Genomic DNA, 22,253 nt, shown 5'->3' on the forward strand with positions numbered 1-22,253 from the left:
AACGGTTTAATTGCGCAACGGGAATAAGTAAAGAATATATCCATAAAGAAAAAAAGACTCGCTATCCAATACGTCAGTAATTGTTTGGTGTTATAAAAAACAACGGTGCATCAGACGACGAGAACGAATGATGCGCAGGAGAATGAGACGGACTTTCGCGTTTCCACTGTTCTCTGAGATTATATGAAATATATATCATATAAGCTATAGCTGGCGGGAGCCTAGAAAATTGGCTACTAAGAACCTTGAATCGTAAGCTCGAGATGAAAACAGATTTTTCCAACGGTCAAATTTTTGCGAGGGAATCACGGCATTTCATCTCTCTTTCTCTCTCTCTCTCTCTCTCTCTCGATAAATTCTCAAATATCAACTCAAATTTAAATATGAAAATTCTCTTGTATTTTTCATGCGTATACGTAATCTCGAATGAAATTAATGAACAAGATTAACAAGATTATATTGAACCTTATCAATTGTGACGTTTTGTAAGTGAGAAGAGAAATGGTATGAGATGCGATTTGATTAATTTTTTGTTACACTTTGTGTGTGCATGTGTGTGTGTGTGTGTGTAAAAATTGGGGAGGAGGGTTACGCAGGCGAGTTATAAGATCGCTCGTTTCGATTGAGATCAATCAGTCCCGCGGGCGATTGACGAAAGGATACAAGTGCGCGTACATAGAAGAAGGACGAATCGCCGCTAATAAGACGGATTATTTACAATTTTCAGTACAATGAGAAAATACGTCGCACAAGCGAGCGAGAAGTATGGCGGGGGAGGTGGAGTACATGGCTGTTTGGAACTGCGAACGTGACACGAATATAGTATTTAAGAGAGAAAAAAAAACATTGCCGTTCACAAACATAATCATGCATGCATCAACATATATAATTAGTTATGCGATGAATATTATATATAAAAAATGGTTGTTGTAATCGCGAGTGATCGAGTGACATACGCGCGATTGTCTCTGCCAAGATAAATCACGTTACTCGTAATATTTTTTTCCGCACTTGTTGAGGTAAAACTGTATATGTAGTATAACTATAAAATGATATTTCAATTGAACGAATAATTATTCGAAGCTCAGGAAAATTGTTATTTGTTGATGAAATAATTTGTGCCGATCGCGCGAGCATAAAGATGCGCTATTGTGGCAGCAGTTTGTGAACTCGATGAAAAAATTTATCGAATTTTTCGATTATAATAATGAGAGTTTTTTTATTAGCTTACAGAAAGTGTCAACCGGAAGACTTTCGGTGCAGTATAACAAAAGTACAAGGTGACGCGAATACGAACCTCGAGCATTGTATACCAAAGCAAAAGAGATGCGACGGTTATCTCGACTGTAGAAATGGAAAAGACGAAGAGGGTTGCGGTACCGGTGTGAGGGCAGCCTGCAGACTCGACCAATTCAGATGTCACTCGACTCAGCGGTGTATCGAACAATCGGCGCGATGTAATCATCGGGATGATTGCGGGGACAACAGCGACGAGGAATATTGCAGTACGTAAATAAATAAGATGCGGCCGAGTTGGTCATGATGATAATAATAATAATAATATTATAATTTAATTGAACAACAGGCTTTCCGCTGTGTTCGAGCAATCAATTTAGATGCACAAATGCACTTTGCATACCCGAGGCGTTCCGTTGTGACGGTTATGACGATTGTCGAGACGGATCGGACGAAACTTCGTGTCACACCAGCCCATGTACTACGGATAAATTTACCTGTCCGAAGGATGGTCCCGATGGAAAAACAACGTGTATACCTAGATCACAGGTCTGCGATGGGAAACCGGATTGTCCCGGAGGTGCCGACGAGGACAACGAGTGTTGTGAGTTTTAACGAAAAATATAGTATGCCGCGCGGTCGCAGCCGCCGCTTAGACTCGAAATTCAAATACTTACTGCGCGTTATGATTTTTTATTACAGCTACGAACAAGTGCGATAGTCTCGCTTGCCAGTACAAATGTCAGGCTTCGTTGACCGGTGGAATGTGTTATTGTCCGGAGGGACGAATTTTGGCCAACTATTCGAGCGAGTGTATAGGTGAGGAGGAGAAGGAGGAGGAGAGCATTTTTTATTGTCTCTGCTAATATATAAAATAATGCTATTATCCCGGCGGCGATATTCTTACTACTGTGTAACACCATGTAAAGAGGGGGACGTTGTTGGTGGTGTTGATTTATTTTCAGACAGAGACGAGTGTTCCGAATGGGGTTTCTGCGAGCAGCTCTGTGAAAACACGGATGGTTCGTACAAATGTTCGTGCGCGGAGGGTTACGCGTTGCACGGGCGTAACAAGTGTCGAGCGTTCAACGCCCCGGCAATGGAAATCTTGTTGGCTCAAGGTAGTGCCATCTGGCGGATCGATGCGACGGGTGAGAATCGTCAGATAATAGCAAACACAACGGGAGCGAGCGGATTGGATTATTTGTACTCGAGCGGAGTACTTTATTGGAGCGACGTAAAGACTCGAAAGATACATTCGCAGTCATTGTCGAAACACGCTGCCGGGGATGGAGTGGGAGGAGGAGGAGGAGGAGGAGGAGGAGGAGGAGGAGGAGAATCACCGGACGTCGATATATCGTTGCCGGGTGCTTGGTCACCGGTCTCGATAGCGGTAGATTTCGTCGGTCTGAAACTTTACGTAGTCGACTCGATGGTACAAAAGATCGATGTTTTCGAATTGGACGGACGCTTTCATGGTATAGCCCTCGATTCGAATTTGACGAATCCAACGGATATTGCCCTCGATCCAACGGTTGGTCTCATGTTCATAGCCGATAGTAAACAAATATTGCGAGCAAATATGGATGGAACATGGACGATACCGGTAATATCGGAGGCTGCTTACAACGTCGTTGGTATAACGGTCGACATAGCGGCGAAAAGAATATATTGGTGCAATTCTCTGCTGGAATACATAGAGACCGCTGATTACAACGGTGCCAAGAGACAAATGGTACTTCGAAGCTTGCAACTTCCAGCACCGGTGAGACTGGCCGTCTTCGAGAACCGGGTTTATTGGTCGGACATAACGAAACAGGCGCTTCTGAGTATGGACAAGACCGAGGGTGAATACTCGATAAAAACGTTGTTCAAGATACGCGACACCAAAGCGGTAAAGATTCTTCATCCGCTGATCCAAATGACGACTGCCGTGACCGGTAACGTGAAGAATCCTTGCGGAAATAACAACGGCGGATGTCAACACATGTGCATAGTAACGGCGGCGGGTGGACGGGAAAGCGGCCTCGGTTATCGTTGCGCTTGCAACATCGGTTGGAGATTGTCCACGGATTTGCGTAATTGCAATCTCGTACAAGAATTTCTCATGTACTCGCAGCAACGTTTTATCAAAGGGAGAGTACTCGATCCCGTAATGGAGGGTTTCAGCGACGCGATACTTCCGGTCGTATCGAGGAGAGCTAGACTGGTCGGCCTTGATTACGACGCCCATGATCAATTTATATATTACAGCGATGTACTTCAGGACGTTATTTATCGGGTTCAGCAGAATGGTACGGGCAGGGAAATAGTACTTGCCAGCCAGAACGAGGGAGTTGAGGGTTTGGCGGTCGATTGGGCAGCGAAAAATCTTTACTACATCGATTCGCGTAAAGGTACCCTCAACGTTTTGAGCACGAGAAACGTAACGTATCGGAGAACGTTGCTAAAAAATCTCAAGAGGCCGAGGGCCATAGTTATTCATCCGAATCACGGTTATATTTTTTTCTCCGAATGGGATCGCCCGGCGAATATAAGCAGGGCACACGCGGATGGCTCGAATCTCGTCGTATTTAAAAATTTGACTCTCGGCTGGCCGAATGGATTGGCGATTGATTTCTCCAAGGATCGTTTATACTGGTGCGACGCTTTATTGGATCACGTGCAACACTCGAATCTCGATGGTGGCGATGTCAAAACGGTTAATTCTCGTTTAATAAAGCATCCGTTTTCAATAGCGATATACGAAGAATGGATGTACATTACGGATTGGAGGCTCGACGCTATAATACGTATGAGCAAGGAGACCGGCGAGCAGGAGAGTATTCTCGTACGAGAACCAGCTACCAATCGGTTGTACGGTGTTAAAATTTTCAGCCGGGATATACAGGTTGTTACGACGAAACATCCGTGCTCGATAAACAACGGTGGATGCGAAAAGCTCTGTTTCGCAATTCCCCAAAATATAAATAATACGAGCAATCGCGGTGGCGGAGTAAGAACGTTGAGCCGGGTATGCGGTTGTCCGTACGGCGAGAGACTTACCACCGACGACGGTGGTGTTGCTTGTACATCCGATCCGCTCTCGGAACCACCGGTTCAAGCTTGTCTAAACGCGTGGGATTTCACTTGTGCGAATCAACGCTGCGTCCCGCACTCGTGGGTCTGCGACGGCGACGACGATTGTCTCGACAACAGCGACGAGATGCAAAATTGCACGAAACCGACTTGCGGTACCAACGAGTTTCAGTGTAAATCCGGTAGATGCGTGCCGGCCAATTTCCGTTGCGATTCCGAAAACGATTGCGGTGATTACAGCGACGAAGCCGGTTGTCCTAATGTAACTTGCAGCGCAAGTCAATTCACGTGCGACAATGCGCGATGTATTCCATCGTCGTGGAAATGCGATTCGGAGAACGATTGCGGCGACGGCTCGGACGAGGGTGCCTTTTGCGCTGCAAAAACTTGCGCCTATTTTCAATTTACTTGCCCGAAATCAGGCAATTGTATACCCCAATCTTGGGTATGCGACGGTGACAACGATTGTTTCGATCTTCAGGACGAGAAGGATTGTCCACCGGTAACCTGTTTGAGCACCCAATTCACTTGTCACGATCGTAAAACTTGTATAACCGATTCTTACAAGTGCGACGGTTTGTCCGATTGTAACGACGGTAGCGACGAGATCGGTTGCCCGAAATTGGCACCCGACGAGTGTAATCCTGAATTACAGTTTCAGTGCGCGAGCTCCGGCGTTTGCATACCAAAGAATTGGTATTGCGATCGGGTATTCGATTGTCACGATAAATCGGACGAGCCCGAGTTTTGTTCGTCGTCGTCGTCGTCGTCGTCGTCGAGCGGCAACGGGGCCGGTGGCGGCGGCAATACGTGCGAGCCCGGTTACTTTCAGTGTAAAGCACCAATTGACGACAAACCTTGCGTATTTAAAACTTATATTTGCGACGGTAAAGACGACTGCGGCGACGGTTCCGACGAGGATCCGATTTTACACGCGTGCGGACCACCACCGTTCAAGTGTCCGTCGTCCCATCAATGGAAATGTCCGGGTGTGAGCGATCGATGCGTAAACGGGACGAGCGTTTGCGACGGTAATATAGATTGTCCGAACGGGTCTGACGAGGGTCCCGGTTGTGATCTTGCCGAGTGCATGCATCGCGGCGGTTTGTGCAGCAACGATTGTATAAAAACACCCCTGGGAGCTCAATGCATATGTCCCGAGGGTGAAGAGCTCACCGAGGATGGATTCACGTGTCAGGATTTGAACGAGTGCGATCCACCCGGACGATGCTCGCAAACGTGTACCAACGAAAAAGGTAGCTTCGCGTGTAGCTGCGTCGAGGGTTACAGCCTCGGGCTCGACAACAGAACGTGCAAGGCTTACAACCACAGCGCGGCATTTCTCATAATATCGAACAGACACACAATACTGGTTGCCGATCTTGAGGAGCAAGCGCTTGAGAGGGTACCGATAAACGTTGAGAACGTAGTGGCGACCGCTAGTAACATGCACACCGGTACGATATTTTGGTCGGACATGAAGCTGAAAAAGATATCGCGGTTGGAGAGAGGGGGTGAGCCTCGGGACGTCGTATCGAGCGGTCTCGATCTCGTCGAGGGTCTCGCTTACGATTGGATAAACAAGAAGCTATATTGGCTCGATTCGAAATTGAATACAATCGAGGTAGCGGATGAGACGGGACACAATAGAATGGTACTGGTGAAGGAGAACATAACGCAGCCGAGGGGTATGTGCCTCGATCCGGGTCCCGGTGCCCGATGGTTATTCTGGACCGACTGGGGAGAGAATCCCCGTATCGAGAGGATCGGTATGGACGGTACGAATCGTTCGACGATCATAAGCACAAAGATCTATTGGCCGAATGGGCTGGCTCTCGATATTGCCAACAGGAGGGTATACTTTGCCGACAGTAAGCTCGACTTTATCGATACGTGCTTGTACGACGGTACCGGGAGGGTTCAAGTTTTAGCGAGCTCGCATTATCTCCTTCATCCGCATTCTCTGACCCTCTTCGAGGATATTATGTATTGGACGGACAGACAATTGAACCGCGTTGTATCGGCACACAAATTTCGTGGGACCAATCAAACGGTAGTGTCGCATCTTATATCGCAACCGTTGTCGATACACGTGCATCATCCGGTGTTACAGCGTATAACACCGAATCCGTGCGGTAACGCCTCGTGCGAGCACGTTTGTCTACTCTCACCGAGCGATCCGAGGGGTTATTCGTGCAAATGCTACGCCGGATGGAAGTTATCGACTACGAGCGGTCATTGCACCGAGGAGGAAACGCCCTTCCTCATGGTACTTCGAGGATCCCAGATAGTCGATGTTTCGTTGAGACCCAGCGACAACAGGGCCGGCTACATATGGCCGGTGGTCGGCGTTGACGGGGGTACGGTTATCGATTACGACAGGCGTGATCGTACGATATATTGGTTACAGCAGAAGGACGGTGACGACGAGAACGGTACGATATATACGATTCTTTATGAGGGCGGTAATCGAACCGAATTCCCGAATCCGTCCGGTGACACCGGAATCGTTGGATCACCCTCGACAATGGCGTTCGATTGGCTCGGTAGAAATCTGTTCATCGGTAACAAATTTGCCTCCAACATCGAGGCGATAAAGGTCGACCAAGTTGGTGAAAGGAGGGCGCGCTACCGTACGATCGTTATCGCGAACGACGGTAACAAAACTTCCGTAGCCAAGCCAAAATCAATGTGCCTCGATCCCATCGAGGGACATATATTCTGGATCGACGAGGGCGGCTTCGGCGTACCGGTTAAAATAGCCCGCGTCAACATGGACGGTAGCGAGTCTCTTATACTCGCCGAAAACGTTAATTTACCCGAGGCTATTGCGATAGACATACCAAACAAAATGATATACTTCAGCTGTCAATATCCGAGTTTCATAAAAAGCATGACGACCGACGGTCAAAACGTGAGAACGATATTGTCCGAGGTTAACGGTATATCGTTGCCAAGAGCCCTGGCAGTTCACGACTCCAAGCTATATTATCTTGATCCAAGATACGACAAGATCGAGAGGGTCGATTTGCCGGACGGTAAGAATCCTATGAGCATCGTTGACAATGATTCGAGCCTAAAAACAATGGTAATATACAAGAAACGGGTGAGCGGATTACATCCGTGTCTGTTGATGAACGGCGGTTGCGAACAAATATGTTTACCATCGTCGGGAGGTAGGCGGGTTTGCGCCTGCGGTATGGAATACAAAAAGATCGGCGACACAAAGTGCGAGGCATTCAAGACGTTCGCCGTAGTCTCGCAACTGGACGTTGCTCGTGGCTACAGTCTGGATGATGCGAAAGAGGCGATGATACCGATATCAGGTATCGGTCATCACATACTTCACGTCGACGTTGATTACGCGAATAATTGGATATACTGGGTGGAATTCAATCGGGACGTTTGGAACGGCATTTACAGAATACGTCCGAACGGTAGCGAGCTCAGCGCTGTCGTTAAAAGCGGTATAGGATCGAACGGTATACGGGGTTTGACGATCGATTGGATCGCCGGTAATCTTTACTTCTCGAATGTATTCCCGCACGACAATTACGTCGAGGTTTGCCGCATCGACGGTAGTAATCGTAAAGTTTTAGTTAAAACTACGGCTGACACGCCGCGCGAACTCGCGGTAAATCCGATAAAGAGAATTTTATATTGGATCGATTACGGTCAGTATCCTAGAATCGGGCGTGCCAATCTCGACGGGAGCAATTGGACTCCGATGGTTACCGCCGGTATCAGTACACCTCGTGATATTACTATTGATCCAGGGACTCACGACGTTTATTGGGTCGATTCGAAGCTCGATATGATACAAAAGGTATCCTGGTTGGGCGGTAACCGGCAGATTATTAGGAGAAATCTTCCGAATCCGATGGGTATCGCGGTTTTTGGCTCGGAAGTTTATTGGGTCGATAGGAATCTCATGACGATATTCAAGAGTAGCAAATCACCCGGTGACACGAGCCTCCCGACCCGGCTCCGTACCAATTTACCGAAGCTCCGTGACATCGCAATCTTCGATAAGAACAATCAACCGATCGATCCGGAAAATCCGTGCGTTAAAATACCGAACGGCGGATGCGAGCAGCTATGTTTCGCTTATACAGGAGAGACGGATGCGAGATGCGAATGCGCGACCGGTAAATTATCGGCCGATCGGCGCAAATGCGACAACGTTGACGAGTATTTGGTGTTTGCGACGAGAACCGAGATACGAGCTATTAATTTGGATCCGCGCTCGACGAATTTACCGTTCAAGCCGGTCGGCAATTTGACCAACGTCGTCGGCGTTGACTTTGATTACGAGGATAAAAAATTGTTCTTCACACAGATAAGACCGTGGACCAAAATAGGCTGGATGCGCGCCGATAATCCGTCAACCGGGGGGGACATGCATACGTTGATAAGTAAGGGTATCAATCCGGAGGGTATCTCGTACGATTGGACCCAGAAAAAGGTATACTGGACGGATTCGTCGAACAACAGTATTTACGCGATGAACATCGACGGTTCGGATTTGGTGATGATCGCCCGCGTTGACCGACCGCGCGCCATCGTCGTCGATCCCTGTTACGGTTATCTCTATTACACCGATTGGGGTCGCTTCGGGACTTCCGGCAAAATATTCCGCACGACGATGGCCGGATCGTTGAAGAAAGCGATAATTGAGAAAAATTTGTCACAACCGAGCGGATTGGCGATCGATTACGATGACCGAATGCTTTATTGGACCGACGCCGTACGGGAGAAGATCGAGCGGTCCGATCTTGACGGAAATAATCGTGAGATTCTCGTAAGCGCGACCATTTATCCGTTCGCTATAACGGTATACCGGGAGCACATTTATTGGACTGATCTTCAACTTAGGGGTGTTTACCGGGCTGAAAAATTCACCGGAGCGGATAAAGTTGAATTGGTCAAGAGGCTTGAGGATTCGCCTCGTGATCTTCACGTATTCTCGGCCGATCGACAAATTTGCAAAGCGAATCCTTGCAACATCAGCAACGGTGGGTGCGATCAGTCCTGTCATCCGGGCCCGAACAATACCGCCGAATGCAAGTGCGATGACTATAGTCGCTTGGTAAACGAGGATCGTATGTGCGTACCGAAAAACGTAACGTGCGCATCAAACAGATTTGCGTGTCGCAACGGACGCTGTATATCACGAATGTGGGCTTGCGACGGTGACGACGATTGCGGTGATGGATCCGACGAGGATACCAACTATTGCGCTTATCATTCTTGCAGTACCAACGAATTCCGTTGCAACAACGGTCGTTGCATCTTCAAAACATGGAAGTGCGATCATGAGAACGATTGCAAGGACGGCAGCGACGAGGAAGGCTGCATTTATCCACCTTGCGCGGACGGTGAATTCACCTGTGCCAATTATCGATGCATACCCCAAATACAGGTTAATTAACAAATATCCTTGTAACATATGTTTGTTTTTATCCTCGCGTCCGCTCCCCGTTTTCTCTCATTTATTCGTTATTATTATTATTGTTATTGTTATTGTTATTTTTATTTTTATTTTTATTGCAGGTATGCAACGGCGTTAACGATTGCAAAGATAATATCACTTCGGACGAGAGTCACGAGCGTTGTCCCAAAAATCATACTTGCCCGCCGAATCATTTGCAATGCGATTCGACGAATATTTGCGTCGAACCGTATTGGTTGTGCGACGGTGACAACGATTGCGGTGACAACAGCGACGAGAATCCTTTACATTGCGCCCAAAGAACCTGTCCTCAGAACAGTTTCCGTTGTCCGAATCATCGATGCATACCGGCAACTTGGTATTGCGACGGTGACGACGATTGTCTCGACGGAAGCGACGAACCACCCGGTTATTGCCAATCCGAAGGACGTACATGTTTTGGTGATTTGTTTACGTGTGACAATGGCAATTGTATCCCGAGAATTTATATTTGCGACGGTGATAACGATTGTTTGGATAATTCCGACGAGGACGAGCGTCATCAGTGTAGTAAGCTAATTAACTTTTGTGTGTATTTTACCGTTACGTTAGATGTGTGCGAGCGTCTCTGACGAATCTATCGAATTAAAGAAAAGCCTGATTTTTGTGTATTATTATCTTATTGTTAATCAGACGACCGGAAGTGCGACGAAGAGACCGAATTCACTTGCACGGCAAACAAAGTTTGGAGTCGCGCTCAATGTATACCAAAAAAATGGCTCTGCGACGGAGATCCCGATTGCGTAGACGGGGCCGATGAAAACGTTACGCTCCATCATTGTCCACCTCCTATACCATGCGCTGACAATCAATTTACGTGCAACAATGGACGTTGTCTGAATCGCAAGTGGCTATGCGATCACGACAACGATTGCGGTGACGGCAGCGACGAAGGAAAGTTTTGTAACAACCAGTACAAAGTATGCACGAGTCAGGAATTCACTTGTCAGAATTTCAAGTGTATCCGGAAACAATTCCACTGCGACGGACAGGATGATTGCGGCGATCGTTCCGACGAGGTCGGATGTCGTGAGTAGTATACACCATCATTTTTTTTTTATCTATCAATATTATACACATTCGAAATACGAGTGAGTTGTCGCGCGAGTTGTCGCAGCGATGGTTAAAGTTTGAAATTTTCGTCGTAGCTGCGAAAGGTAAAACAACGAACACGTGCCCGAATCCGAATGAATTTCAATGCGCGAACGGTGCGTGCATCGATCAACAATTGGTGTGCAACAAGATTCCGGATTGCGCGGACGAGAGCGACGAACCGGCTCATTGCAACGTCGACGAGTGTCTACGGACGGAGCTCAATCAATGCGGTCACAGATGCGTCGACACACCTACGAGTTATTATTGCGCATGCAACCCAGGCTATAAATTACTCGATGACGGCAAAGCTTGTATGGATATCGACGAGTGTATAGAGAGCCCGCAAGTTTGTAGTCAACACTGCGAAAATACGCCTGGTAGCTATTATTGCAAATGCAACGAGGATTGGTACGAACGAGCTGCCGATGAGCATACATGCAAACGACGAGATAACATCGAACCGTGGATCATATTTACCAACAAATATTACGTCAGAAACATGTCGATCGATGCATCGAGATACAACGTCATGCACCAAGATCTCATAAACGTTGTTGCTCTAGATGCCCACTATGCCAGTCAAATGTTGTATTTCTGTGACGTAACAGCCAAAATGATTTACAGGTAAAATTACATTTACAGGCTGCCACTCATTGCCACTATTAATTATTATTCTCCTTATGCATGAAATACGTAAGGAGAACGACGTTGTTTTTTAATATATAATGATGATGATGATGATTGATTAAACATTGATATATTTACAGAGCTCCGTTGGCCGGTGGTGATAAGGAGATCGTTATCCGCCACGATAGCCTCGGCTTGGAAGGCATCGCGATCGATTGGGTTGCCCATAAGCTTTATTGGCTCGATAGGCATGCTAAACATTTGGACGTCTCTGAACTCGATGGATCAAACAGGAAAACGCTTCAAAGCGGTATTGCCGATCCACGCGCTGTCGTTGTTCACCCAGGCACCGGATACTTGTACTTTACTTCGTGGCATCTCCAGGTAATAATACCTGATATACTTAATATTATTTATTCCTCGTATTTTCTCGTATAAAAGCGCGTTAAAAAAATGTTAAATTGTATGTTGACCGGAGCAGGCTTATATTGGAAAAATGGGTATGGATGGAAGCAATTTAACGCAAATACTCACATGGGAAGATGACATAGCATGGCCGAACGCTCTGACGATCGATTATTTCACCGATAAAATATTTTGGGCGGATGCTCATCTCGATTATATCGCGTTTGCCGATCTCGAGGGACATCACCGTAGGATCGTACTTTCGGGTGCATCGGTACCTCACGTCTTTGCGATAACCGTCTTCGACGATTCGATTTATTGGACCGATTGGAATCTCAAAGCGATCAGTAAAGCTGACAAATTTTCGGGTGAAAATTTGCGAATTTTACGTAATACGACGCATCGCCCGTACGACATCCATGCCTATCATCCGCTCAGGCAACGCCCTTATCCGAATCCTTGCGCCCAGAATAACGGTGGTTGTTCGCATCTCTGTCTAATCGCGCCACCAGCGAGTTCTTATCTCCTTGAGGGCTACGGACAACCCGGCGTAACATCTTATAAATGCGTTTGTCCTAATCAATTCGTATTGGATAATGATGGCAAAACATGCATAGCCAATTGCACCGAGGGCCAGCATCGTTGCGGACCACCCGACGAGATGTGTATCCCTTGGTTCTGGAAGTTCGTAAAAATCCCCGTCATCCATAATCCTATATTATACCTATTATACTTATTATTAAGTATTGTTCACTCGTTTATCCTTCGATTTATTATGCGTAGATGCGACGGTGAAAAGGATTGCAAAGACGGAACGGACGAATCGTCCGAGTGTCCAGCGCGCGTATGTCGCCCTGGTGCCTTTCAATGCGCTAACGGTAATTGTACACCAAGCTCGACGGTTTGCGACGGTGGTGACGATTGTGGCGACAACAGCGATGAAAAAAATTGTTCTTACGAGTGTGCCGAGCTTGAGTTCAAGTGCAAATCGAACGGTCGCTGTATTCACGCATCGTGGAAATGCGATGGTGATGCCGATTGCAAAGATGGAAGCGACGAAGATCCTGCCATTTGTCGTGAGTGCAAATCAATTATTATTTTTCTTCCATCCGTTATCCAATATTTGTTATATGATCGATTAACCACACAAATATATCATTTAACAAATAATTAACCACACAAATATATCATTTAACGTGTTACAGATAATCGTACTTGCGATGAAAATACAGAGTTTAGTTGTACCAACGGTAAATGTATACCAAAAGTATGGATGTGCGATTTCGATAACGATTGCGGTGACGACAGTGACGAGCCCGCGTTCATATGTCGTCAGCGAAACTGTACGACCGGTTGGCAGCGTTGTCCGGGTCACGCGAATTATCGTTGTATACCAAAATGGCTATTTTGCGATGGTAAAGACGATTGTCGGGATCGATCGGACGAGTTACCAGAGAGTTGTCCGAAATGCGATCCTCAGGCTGAATTCAAATGTGGCAATAACCGATGCGTACCGAACCAATGGTTGTGCGATTTCGCGGACGATTGCGGCGACGGAAGTGACGAAGCCGAGACCGTGTGCAAAGGAAAATATCGTGATTGTTCAAGGTCCGAATATCGTTGCGGAAATGGCAAATGTATTGCGTCCAGATGGAGATGCGACAACGAGGACGATTGCGGTGATAATAGCGACGAAATCGGTTGTCATACTTTCGTCTGCAAAGTACGTTGTTACATTCTCCTCTCGTACCGATCGCTCCGATCCGATCGTCGTCCCAGCACCCCCAATAATCTACCACAAATCTCTCCTATCATTCTTGTTGTAAAAGTGTTTTGTTTTTTTTTCTTCTTTCCAGAACGACAGTTTCCAGTGTGCCACCGGTCATTGCATCGCGTCTTATCTGCGATGCGATGGTTCTCGCGATTGCAGAGATGCCAGCGACGAGATCGGATGCCCACCGAGATACCCCGGAGGACGCTATTGTCCCGAGTCGCGTTTCCAATGTAACAATACTCTTTGCGTATCTCTCTCGGATCGTTGCGACGGTAGCGACGATTGCAGCGATGCCTCCGATGAAAATCCTGTCATGTGCGGTTAGTATTATATAGTAATCTTATCCGCCGTCGCGTCCCTTTTTTTTTTTTCTTCAATGCGGTTCTCAATTGGTTACGATTTGACTCGAAAATTTTCTTTTATCCTTAGCCAATTTCACATGCGATCCGATAAGAAGATTCCAATGTTTGAATCATCGTTGCATACCGAGATATCAGCTTTGCGATGGAATTGACAATTGCGGAGACGGATCGGACGAAAATAATTTGACGATGTGCGCAAAGAGAATACGTCCTTGCGATCCGATAAAGGAGTATCAGTGTGCCAATAAAAAATGCATCGAGAGAAGCAAGGTTTGCGATTATTCGGACGACTGCGGGGACGAATCGGACGAACTTGGTTGCCGTAAGTTTTTTCGTTTGCCCATTTTTAAATTAAGTTGAAAATGCATGCGCCGTCCGAGCCGTCCGAGTCGGAGGTCGAAGGCGAAAGATCATGTTTAAAGAAAATTCAATCGAAATTTACAGATCCGCACAAACATTGCACCGATCATCAGAGGGGCGGATGTTCCCACTACTGTCAAAACGTGACGGACGGTGGTTACATATGCGCTTGTTATCCGGGTTACATAATATCGCGCGACGATAATAAACACTGCGAGGATATCGACGAGTGTGTAACGGGAGGTCATCACTGTACGCAACTCTGTACGAACGTGAAGGGTGGTTATTCGTGCTCTTGTCGCGATGGATTCCAACTTGTCGACAATCACAGTGGCGTTTGTCGAGTTTTCGACGATAAAGCTCTCGTTGTATTTTCCAACGGTCCCGAAATACGAGGTTACCTGCCGAATTACGCGGAACAAGTCAGTATCGTGACTGACGAAAAGAGAGTACGAGCTGTCGATTTTGATCCTAAAATGGAATACATATTTTGGATCGATTCCCACGACAATACGATCAAACGGTCGTACATGCTGAACGCTCGCGAAGGAGAGGTCAAAATCGGATTTTCTCAAGATCTCGAAATGAAGAGTGAGTAGTATAAATATCTAATGCGCGAATTATGAGAAGCGAATTTTTTACTATAGCGCGGGGTATCCCTGGTGTTTTTCAAAACGTTTTATAGCGCGCCCGTCCCGAGCATAATAATGATGCGCGAATATATATAATGATAAAATTACAGGCGATTCGACACCAACGAGCTTGGCTGTGGATTGGATCTCGGAGAATCTTTATTGGACGGAAATCGATCCGACGGGTACGCGACCTTACGGACGTATAATGGTATCAAAATCGGACGGACGTTACAGAAGAAGTTTGATGAGCCTCGGTCTGGAGAATCCAACGGCTATAGCGGTGGATCCGCAATTGGGTCGTTTGGTCTGGGCTGATGCCGGAACACAGCCAAAGATTGAAATATCATGGATGGACGGGAGCAAGAGGAAAGCGTTGGTAATGGAGCGTTTGGGCAAACCGTCCTCATTGGCGATCGATTATTCGATGGATCATACGATTTATTGGACCGACAGTAAATTCAATACGATCGAGTCGATCGAACACGACGGTTCCAATCGTAAAATCGTACTGCAGGGCGAAAATTTGCAACATCCGGTTTCTCTCGATATTTTCGAAAATAATATCTACTGGATAACTAAATTTTCTGGTGAACTCATCAGACAGGACAAATTCGGACGTGGTGTGCCACAAATTCTTATCAAGGACATTCTCGGTCCCGGTGGCGTTAAAGTTTATCATCCGATGCGTTACAACACTACTTTGCGCGATCCCTGTCGTAGCGATCGTTGTACCCACTTGTGCGTTGCTATTCCAGCCGGTTACCGATGTCTGTGTCCCGACAGCGTCGGCGGACACAATCCGCACACTAGCGAACGCATCTGCGATGCACCCGACGAAAGAGCACGACCGGCTCCCAGAATATGCCTCTGCCAAAACGGGGGACACTGCGAAACTAACTCGAACGGTCAATTGTTTTGCGTATGTCCTGATATCACCCACGGAGAACACTGCGAGTTTAATTATGAAAGCAACAAATTTGGTGGTACGACCGCAGCCATCGTCATACCTATCGTCGTTTCCATTCTCGTTCTCCTCGCTGCTGCTGCCATTATTCTGGTATTCAAGAAACGTCCCTTGTAAGTTGTTGCAGCATCTTTTTTTTCTCTTCCCCAATGAACCCCCGGCGCCTTCAACGAGTTATAGACGTACTAAAAATTTATTTTTTTTCTATAGCGGTAAAACTGGTGGCCTCGGTGGATTGACCGGAGCCCAGAGCGTTTCCTTCAGACAGGGTAGCAACGTCGAATTCGGTGGTTCAACGCACGAGCGAATGGTAAGCAAGAAATTAAACTATTTTTTATTGTATTCGCATTCGCATCGCGCCTTCTATTCCTTCTATGAATTCACAGTATTAGAGGAAATTAACGAGAAATATTTTGGATTTTAATTAAATAATGGTAGGAACCACTGGACGTCGAGTACAATCTTGGTGATGTTAGCGACAAGAATCGTGACTTTAGTAATCCGATGTACGACGCGGTCAATATGGAGACTGGTACGACGAATGGTACAAGCGGTAGTTCGATATACGAGGTACCAGCTGAAATGAAACCATCGAGCGTTCAGCACAAAGAGCCACCGCAGATACATTTGAAAAGACGAGAGTTGGACCCAACGCCGATTGATTCGGGCAAAGATACCCAGCATCTCGTCGAGGAGGATAAATCGGAATGTTAGAAAATATTATACAAATTAACCTTCCTCCCGGCTCTTCCTTTACCCAAAACATGCGTAGTAGGGTGTGAAGGCCGTGCAAAGAAAAATATGCGCGAACGGTGGATGCATGAAATTCCGAAATCGAAAAAATCTGGGAGCATTAACAACCACGGCGGGGGGAAGAGAAAAAAATATTAGAGATTATATAATATATTGAATTTTTTTCTACAAAAAAATCATAGGGACAGTGATATTTTCAATTTTTTTCATGCACGGAGAGAATAAGCAAATAAATATCAACCCCGGTTGAATAATTTTCGTCCCACGAATTGAGAGTGGACCGAGCCGCCACATATATAAGATTACAAGCTTAAAAAATTGCAATAAGTACGATTCATTATTTTGTGTCATTTTTCGTTTGTTTGTTTTTATTCTTATTTCTTTCTTCAACTTTTCTTTTCTTTTTTTTTTTAGATACGATTTGTAAGTCTTGTAAATATAATGACTGCGAATTTATATTCATGTTATCCGTGTACCATAAAGACGCAACGCATTCCAATCTTTTGTATCCTTAATTTTCCTAGCCCTGACCATGCAGTCCGCTCGGAGGCGCAGCGATGGTGCAGTCTATTTTTTATTTCATTATCTTTATATTACACCGTTAATCCCTTTATGCGATGTATAAAATTGTGAATGTGTGCGCACGGTAAAGCTATTTAAAACGTACGGTCGTGGTAAAAAAAACGCATGCATTCATTGGTTTTTTTGTCGTGTCTTCCCCATATTATTGATTTTATAGTACCGCATGACCTAAACTCATGTCATACGGGCTATAATAGTACATTACGATACGTGTGACTTAAGCTGCCTATTATTGCACGGCGTGAAGTTAGCGCCCGAGCGTATAGCGAGGGTGCTAAACACCGTGCTATAATAGAGCAGCTTAATTCACGAGTATCGTATACTATTTTATAGCACCGCATGACCTAAACCCGCAAAAAAAAGCGTGGCTAAAATGCGGGTTTAGGTCATGCGGTGCTATAAAATAGTATACGATACTCGTGAATTAAGCTGCTCTATTATAGCACGGCGTTTAGCACCCTCGCTGTACGCTCGGGCGCTAACTTCACGCCGTGCAATAATAGGCAGCTTAAGTCACACTTATCGTAATGTACTATTTGTATCTACTGTTGAATCTTCCAATGAAATTCAAACGATATTGTTGTTGTTATTATTATTATTATTATTATTATTATTGTTGTTATTAGTCGATATAAACATTCTTTTAATTTCCAATGGAAAAATGTTTGTTAGTTATGAATTGAGTTTTTGAAAGGAAAACTGGACCCTCGAGAAAGTGAATGTTGCAATTTTTTGGCCATGACTGTGCGGAGGATCGAGAATAAGCTTTGTAAGATCCACGAAATAACCTGAGCCGAATAAATTCCGACCAAGAATTTCTCGACACATGCTTGTGTATACGTACATACGTGTATATATATATATATTTGAAAAATCGGCTAAATACAGAAGAAGCAGGGCAATGACGACGCACACGTTGACTTTTAGACTCGATCATGTCTCGTCGCAAACAAGATTATGAGAAGCCAGGCCCCGTCGCGTATATTATCGCGTTTTAAAATACTACATCCCCGCAAGCTCCGTTGAGACTCATTTATGATTAAAGTTGTTACAAAGACCGATCATATATCATGTTATAAATATAAATAAAATAAGAAAAACCTCTTGTATGTAAAGGTCATATGGATTGGGGATATATAAGTAATATATCACCGCTCGGTACCTCATCAACGTGCTGATTGTGTACGTTTAGGTTTTGAGTTTTTCTTCACGATCTACGAGATACACGAAAGGTATACTCTCTAGCACAACGTTTTAACACAATTTATCATGACTGTGATTGCGACCGTGTAAATCGAGCTGATAATCTTTTTCCAGTCATCTTTATTATAACATTTTTACGGGGATAACCGAATTGACACGAGGTTTTTTTGTACAAATTAACCGTTCGTCTATTCAATCGACAAGTGCACCTTTTTTTAAATATACACGTTTAATAAATAGGCCCGACAACGTTTCAATGTTAATGAACATTAAAGCGTTGTTGCATCTATCCGAACGAGAGGGGGTAATTTAAAAAAAAAGTGATGCGAAACGTTCACGGGCTTCAATAAGGATTGACGTATAATTTTATCCATCAACATGTAAAATGGTAATTCATTCGATTACGCGAAATAGATAGCGAATATATTAGTACAGAAATATATTTCGTTGCAATTGACTACGAACCGGGCAGGGCTCTGGTGTGTCCTAATATTCGCTATACGTATTAGTATACGATATTCTGTGTATTTTTCTATCATGTTGACATAACGAGCAATAATAATGATAATACTTGTTAATATATTGTGCAAATATCAAACTGATGCCGTCCGTAAATAAAATTTAAGCCTATTAACCTGAGCCACCGCCGCCGCCACCCCCCGCCCGTCCATACAAAATCTTATACAGACCAAATATATATTTGATATTGTTGTTGATACGTGTGGAATTTTATCGTCGAAGCTGAATTTTTCAGGCTCATTGGTTGGTATATATCAAGGATTGAGTTAAATATATTGATATATATGAGTAGATCCATTGGATTTTGCCCAATTTCTCGGGAGGGGTCTTTCGATTTTGCTCAAACTTGGGTACTTAGAAGTACCTTACAAACTATCCACAAATACCAAATTTCAACTTTCTAAGTGCTCAAGGTCACGAGAACGAGCCTTATAAATATCAAAAAATTACCATTTTTTGCCTCTTTAAGATGATGTCAGTCAAAAAGCTGAAAATATATTTTTCTTTAAAAATAATATTTTTAAATACGAAAATTCATATGGAAAGACTTTGTATAGCATATGATTCTATTTTTCAAAAATTGTACTGCTGTTTGTATGGTAAATATGCATTCGATTCAATACGACTGTACTGAAAACTTCCGAAAACAGCCTAAAAAAAAAATTAGAAACACTGCATCATACATTTTTCAATATCAAAGCACTCGGAGTTGTGTGATCTTCGGCAGGCTGTAAAGAGTGATGGAAGTTTGGGATGGAAGAAACTCCTCGAAGCGGGTCGTTCTAGATATAAAAAACTACTCTTACCTAAATTTTTATGAACATCGGAGTTGATAGAAATCCGTGGTGCACGGTCAAAGTTAACGATTTTTCGTAAAATTTCGAAAAAGACCAACGTTGGAATGATATCTCTCTAGGCTTCTTCACGCAATCCAAATTTTCGGCATGACTCGCTTGGAAGGTATAAAAAACGAAAAAAAATGAGCCGTATTAAAAATCAATTAAGCTGGAGAGAAGCCTGTAGCATCAATTTTAAAATGGTCATTTTATTGAAATTTTCAATTCATTTAACGTGATCACAATGAAACACCTCTTGATCTGGACGACTGGACCACGTTTTTCTATAATCTAGATGGTATACTAAAGGAAATGGAATCAGTATAATTTAACTTGAACGTAAAGTTTTTGTGAAGCATCATCTTAAAAAGAGGCAAAAAATAGTAATTTTTTGATATTTATAAGGCTTGTTCTCGTGAACTTGAGCACTTGGAGAGTTGAAATTTAGTATTTGGGGATAGTTTTTAAGGTACTTCAAAGTACCCAAGTTTAAACAAAATCGAAAGACCCCTTCCGAGAAATTGGGCGAAATCCAATGGATCCAATGGATATATGGGGCATTCCACGTCAAATCAGCCACTTCAAAACTTTTGGATTTTTGATTTGGTTCAAGATTTTTCAGGTTGTTATACCCATTGAAAGGAGCTCTCTTGATTTTTTCTAGAATTTTTAGTGAATTGGATAATAAGTTATGATTTTTGGAAAAAAAATAGATTTTTTTTTCCCCTATAATTTTCCAAAAAATGGGCCGAATTGAACTATTTTTTTTTTTAACTTGAGTGTTTTTTCTGTTCTTTTCGAAGATATTTTTTGAAAAATTATTGGTGCAGATGTTAATCATTTTTTCGCAGTTTGAAGTAAAAAACCATTAATTTCAGGCAATAAGACACTTTCAATTTTTTTCGGAAAAATTCTCAAAAAAACTTCAACTAATCCAACGATTTTTAAGACTAGTTGCGTTATGGGATCTTGTTTGGTTATATTTTTTTCGTAATTTTGAAAAAAAAATTCACCAATAAAATCTTAGTTTTAGGCCTGGACATTCAACCAAAAGTGATGTTTCATACGTGCAATACCATTTTGAATTATCGATCCTATTTGTCTACAAGCAATGTGTGGAATAGCAGTTCGAAAAGTTTAATAGAGAAGGTAGTCATAAGCCATTGATGAGATGGAAACTATCGGTGGGACAGTTCCGATCTGGCGAGATCGTTGTTGCAATTCTTTTGGGTTGAAGAGGCACTACAAAATAAACGATTCACGATCGGCATCCGAGAATGCTCAAAAAAAACTGTGTTGAAGTAAGGATTGCTTAACTAATGAAATTTCAGTCTCAGCGTTGTCACTATCATCATAATATTAACCCGTTATCAACGATCACTAGAGATATTCTATGCCAAAAAATAGAGCACAGTTGATGGGTCTTACTTAAACCAAGTTTTTTTTAAGCATCCTCGGATACCGATTGTAAATCGTTCATTTTGTAGTGCCTCTGCAATCCAAAGGGATTGCAACAACGATCTCGCCAGATCGGAACTGTCCCACCGATAGTTCCCCTCTCATCAATGGCTTATGACTACCTTCTCTATTAAACTTTTCGAACTGCTATTCGACACTTCGCTTGTAGTCAAATAGGATCTTTAATTCAAAATGGTATTGCACGTATGAAACATTACTTTTGGTTGAATGTCCAGGTCTAAAACTAAGATTTTATTGGTGAATTTTTTTTTCAAAATTACGAAAAAAATATAACCAAACAAGATCCCACAACGCAACTAGTCTTAAAAATCGTTGGATTAGTTGAAGTTTTTTTGAGAATTTTTTCGAAAAAAATTGGAAGTGTCTTATTGCCTGAAATTAATGGTTTTTTACTTCAAACTGCGAAAAAATGATTAACATCTGCACCAATAATTTTTTAAAAAATATCTTCGAAAAGAACAGAAAAAAACACTCAAGTTAAAAAAGAAAAACAGTTCAATTCGGCCCATTTTTCGGAAAGTTATAGGGAAAAGAAAAAAAATAGAGATTTTTTTTTCTTATCCAATCCACTAAAAATTCTGGAAAAAATTAAGAGAGCTCCTTTCAATGGGTATAACAACCTGAAAAATCTTGAACCAAATCAAAAATCCAAAAGTTTTGAAGTGGCTGATTTGACGTGGAATGCCCTATATATATATATATATATATATATATATATATATATATATAAAATGACATGCCAATTTTACCCCCACCACTGCGAATCGTTTTATTAAAAAAAAAGTATAGTCTCGCCGAGAGCCTCGGGCCAGCAGACGACAGGGATGTCAATGTACTTGTCCCGAAACTCTACC

General features: G+C 43.7%; 1 protein-coding gene across 3 annotated transcripts in view; it reads left to right on the plus strand.

Annotated features, from left to right (window-relative positions):
• Positions 1–19,204, plus strand: part of mgl (megalin) — a 49,619-nt gene extending 30,415 nt beyond the window's left edge. For all 3 annotated transcript variants that reach the window (XM_043424753.1, XM_043424752.1, XM_043424754.1), the window contains exons 5-21: positions 1,227–1,505; positions 1,586–1,840; positions 1,939–2,055; positions 2,202–9,736; positions 9,868–10,315; positions 10,439–10,834; positions 10,954–11,524; positions 11,668–11,911; positions 12,009–12,616; positions 12,716–13,008; positions 13,138–13,655; positions 13,789–14,026; positions 14,136–14,390; positions 14,513–15,019; positions 15,171–16,140; positions 16,238–16,337; positions 16,466–19,204. In XM_043424753.1, coding sequence (XP_043280688.1) covers positions 1,227–1,505; positions 1,586–1,840; positions 1,939–2,055; positions 2,202–9,736; positions 9,868–10,315; positions 10,439–10,834; positions 10,954–11,524; positions 11,668–11,911; positions 12,009–12,616; positions 12,716–13,008; positions 13,138–13,655; positions 13,789–14,026; positions 14,136–14,390; positions 14,513–15,019; positions 15,171–16,140; positions 16,238–16,337; positions 16,466–16,741 — 13,610 coding nt within the window. In that variant the 3' untranslated portion in view covers positions 16,742–19,204. The remainder of the gene's footprint in view (positions 1–1,226; positions 1,506–1,585; positions 1,841–1,938; positions 2,056–2,201; positions 9,737–9,867; positions 10,316–10,438; positions 10,835–10,953; positions 11,525–11,667; positions 11,912–12,008; positions 12,617–12,715; positions 13,009–13,137; positions 13,656–13,788; positions 14,027–14,135; positions 14,391–14,512; positions 15,020–15,170; positions 16,141–16,237; positions 16,338–16,465) is intronic.
• The last annotated feature ends 3,049 nt before the right edge of the window (positions 19,205–22,253 follow it).

The sequence above is a fragment of the Venturia canescens genome, chromosome 7 (genome assembly GCF_019457755.1).
Source record: "Venturia canescens isolate UGA chromosome 7, ASM1945775v1, whole genome shotgun sequence".
NCBI classification, from domain to species: Eukaryota; Metazoa; Arthropoda; class Insecta; order Hymenoptera; family Ichneumonidae; genus Venturia; species Venturia canescens.